The sequence below is a fragment of the Epinephelus moara genome, chromosome 20, assembly GCF_006386435.1.
Source record: "Epinephelus moara isolate mb chromosome 20, YSFRI_EMoa_1.0, whole genome shotgun sequence".
Taxonomy (NCBI): Eukaryota; Metazoa; Chordata; class Actinopteri; order Perciformes; family Serranidae; genus Epinephelus; species Epinephelus moara.
The window spans coordinates 43,088,809-43,092,176 of NC_065525.1; the positions used below are offsets into that span (position 1 = coordinate 43,088,809).

Below are 3,368 nucleotides of genomic sequence, written 5' to 3' on the forward strand. Positions count from 1 at the left end.
GGCTCCCGATGACTATCAGCTCAGCTCCCGTCTGATTTACATCCTCTGATGACTAAAACTGATCATATGAACCTGCTGGATTCTGCTGGACACACTCTGTTGCTCTGATTACGTTTATTATCTGTATAATGCTCTCAAGGACTCCTGGAATGTCCTCAAAGATGTTTGAAATCTCAGGAGGAAAGAGGTCAAATCAGGTTAATTACAAGAACAGTAAATGATATGTATTTGTTGTTATTTTCATTTATGCTGCTCCTTAATATAGTTTCCCAACAATCCCTGACAGATTCCTTAACAACCGCTGGAATTTTCTCAAGGACCCTGGAGCTTGCCCAAGAACCCCAGGAACCACCTCAAGGACCACTGTAGCCCGAGGTCCCCTGGAAACTTCTTGTGGATACCTGTGACTGCCCATGAACTCCAGGAACATGAAGCCTCTTCAAGGGCTTTTAAGCCTCTCCAAGAACCCCAGGAAACCTTCCTGTAGAGTGCTGGAGACCTTTCAAGGACCCCTGGAACCTTCTCAATCACTCTTAAAGCTCCTGTTACCCAGGAACTGCTGCTGCCTCTTTAAGAACCTGGAAACTTCACAAGGACCTTTTGTAACAATCAGGACTACAGGGGAACCTAATTAAGGTCCCCTGCAACCCTCTTATGGATCCCTTTTGCTTCCTGAAGGACACCTGGAACCTTCTCAGGTTCACCTACTGTGGGAAGATAATTTAATTAACATCCTGTTCGTCTATATTAACTGCCTTTGTGTGTGTGTGTGTGTGTGTGTGTGTGTTTCTCAGATTTTACTGATTTTAGCTCTCTGCTGCCACCTGCTGGTCATCTGAAAGCATCACAGCAACAAAACCACACAACAACCACAACTTTCCCTTTTTCTTTTTAATTCTTTCTGTAGGGATATCTTCAGTCCACATACCAGAACCACAGGTGTGGTACTAAGACAGATCTTCTGACACTTTAATGAGAAGTTGTGCGCACAAGATACAAAATAATATCATCTTTCAGGACTTCAGAGGCTCCGTAATATGTCACCGTTAAAATATACAGAGCTTCAGAAACAGAATGAGGCTGTTGTCCTGTCAACATGTCGATCTGATAGCTGAACTGGTCTAACACTAAATGACAGCGCAGCAGAGTACAAGATGAGGTTTAAATAAAGACTGTTATCAGACACACAGCTGCAAGGAAACAAAAAGTAACAGACAAAAAAAACACTTAAATACAGTTAAACTGATGAAATTATAGACGACAAACAGCCTCTGCTCAGCAATCCCAACATTAAGGGTCAAAGTTCAAACACAGTGACTTCAGCTTAGTGTAGAATTTACAAATTCACGTTTCTCCCTCATCATTAAAATGTTTAGATTGCAGTATTGCAGTAAGACTGCCCCCTACTGGACTGTAATACAGCTGCACACTACTAATTAGTGTACAGGTTTATTTTTATCATCTAATTTAAAAACTAAAATACATATTTGTGAACAAAACATACAGTCAGTTACCGGCTGTGTGACTTTGTCCAATCCTGTGGTTTGGTTTTTGGCATCATCTTAACTTGACATCAGGATCACTGATTAGCTCTTTGAGGCTCAATGAGCTGAGACGTTTTGTTCAAACAGGTGTTTCACGCTGAGCTCTATCTGAAGATTTGGCAGCTTGTTTCAAAGACACAGTGAAGTTTTATTGCGAGGTCATGTGACAGATTGGGACGTCATCACTCCTCCAGGCTGCAGAAGCCGTCGCTGAGCAGGAAGTGAGTTCGGAGCACGGACAGGATGGGGCTCCGCGGGGCCCCAGCCAGACAGTACGCCTCGTCCACGCTCAAGCCACGGGACCGCAGTGTCCGCAGGGCACCGCCGCAACTTTCCCTGCCGCCATGTGACGTCACCAGGACGATGCTGAGAGGGCTGTCCAACATGCTGAACCTCTGCCGCATCTTGCCGAGCTGAGCCGAGAAATTCTGCGGAAAAAGAAAGTGAATTATCGTTTAGAAATCTCAGATGTCTCGAACTTCTCAGAGCTTTGAGTCAGCTCTGGAAAAGCTTCTGTTTGAATTATAAAGTAAAGGTGATGTATCGTTGCTGTGAGTACCTGAGCGGCCAGTCGGCTCGCCGGCATCGGGTCAGTGTCGGGGCGGATGACAGCGTCTCCGCAGAACATTACTCTGAGCTGCTCTGACGGAGCTACCTGCTGGTCCAGCAGCGCTGAGAGAACACCTGGACCAGTGGCAAAGAGGATGATTCACTTTCTAACACCACACTCACCTGTACACCACATTATCTATCACATCAGCCATTTTTACACAGAGATGGCGCTAAAGAGCCGCTACTTAGTCCTTCTTTATGCCGTCTTTGCATTTCCATGCAGAACCAAACAATAGCGGACGCTCCAGTGTGTGATTTAAGACAGCAAGCCAACAATGCAGAATCAGAGGAGGCGTGACATGTAACACAACAGCGTCAGACTCTAGTGTGACATATTACTTGTGTCAACAACACTTTGTAAACAATAACAATAGTATAACATGTCATTAAAAATCTTTCACCGTCCCTGTTATATGGCGGCTGGGAGGGTAAGGAGCTCCTGGACCTCATTGTTTTCACTATTTGTGGACATTTTTGGCTGCTGTTCTTCTTCTTTCAGTTAGCTGCTAAGTGCTACCAGCTACTATTTCAATCTCTCACAATGGGTTGCACGCATTCAGTCTCAAAATTCAAATTGAATTTTATGACAGTAACTGTGATCCACAGCAAGAACTCCTCCTCGTATCCACCGCACATCAGCTGTAATAAAGGTCAGAGAAGAAGAAACTTACTGACCTTTCTGTGATGCCCGCGGCGCCTCGTTTCTGTCCGTCGACAGGAAGAGCTGCACGTTATTTTTCAGTAAACTCTCGATGAAATCCTCCTCGCTGGAAAAACAGAACCTGCTGACTTCAAGACCTGCAACAGAGCGGTGATGACATCATCACAGGAAGTCATCAACAAGACTACAAAAACTCCAACACTGATCTGATTATAATCTGTCTGATGACATCTGAAATTAGAGAGTACCGTAATGTTTGGTGCTGCTGTGGATGGTAAAAGTAAGATTACCGTAATGTCTGGTGCTGCTGATGATGGTAAAAATTAGATTACCGTAATGTCTGGTGCTGCTGATAATGGTAAAAGTAAGATTACCGTAATGTCTGGTGCTGCTGATGATGGTAAAAGTAAGATTACCGTAATGTCTGGTGCTGCTGATGATGGTAAAAGTTAGATTACCGTAATGTCTGGTGCTGCTGATGATGATAAAAGTAAGATTACCATAATGTCAGGTGCTGCTGATGATGGTAAAAGTTAGATTACCGTAATGTC

The 3,368-nt window shown here is 44.2% G+C and overlaps 1 protein-coding gene across 1 annotated transcript in view; it reads right to left on the reverse strand.

Moving 5' to 3' along the window:
* Nucleotides 1-876: 876 nt before the first annotated feature.
* Nucleotides 877-3,368, reverse strand: part of LOC126407354 (cytosolic 5'-nucleotidase 1A-like) — a 7,279-nt gene continuing 4,787 nt past the window's right edge. The window contains exons 3-6 of the mRNA XM_050072153.1: nucleotides 3,150-3,292; nucleotides 2,832-2,954; nucleotides 2,104-2,228; nucleotides 877-1,972 (exon numbers count right to left, since the gene is read on the reverse strand). Of these exons, the coding sequence (XP_049928110.1) occupies nucleotides 1,727-1,972; nucleotides 2,104-2,228; nucleotides 2,832-2,954; nucleotides 3,150-3,292 (637 nt within the window). The 3' untranslated portion in view covers nucleotides 877-1,726. The remainder of the gene's footprint in view (nucleotides 1,973-2,103; nucleotides 2,229-2,831; nucleotides 2,955-3,149; nucleotides 3,293-3,368) is intronic.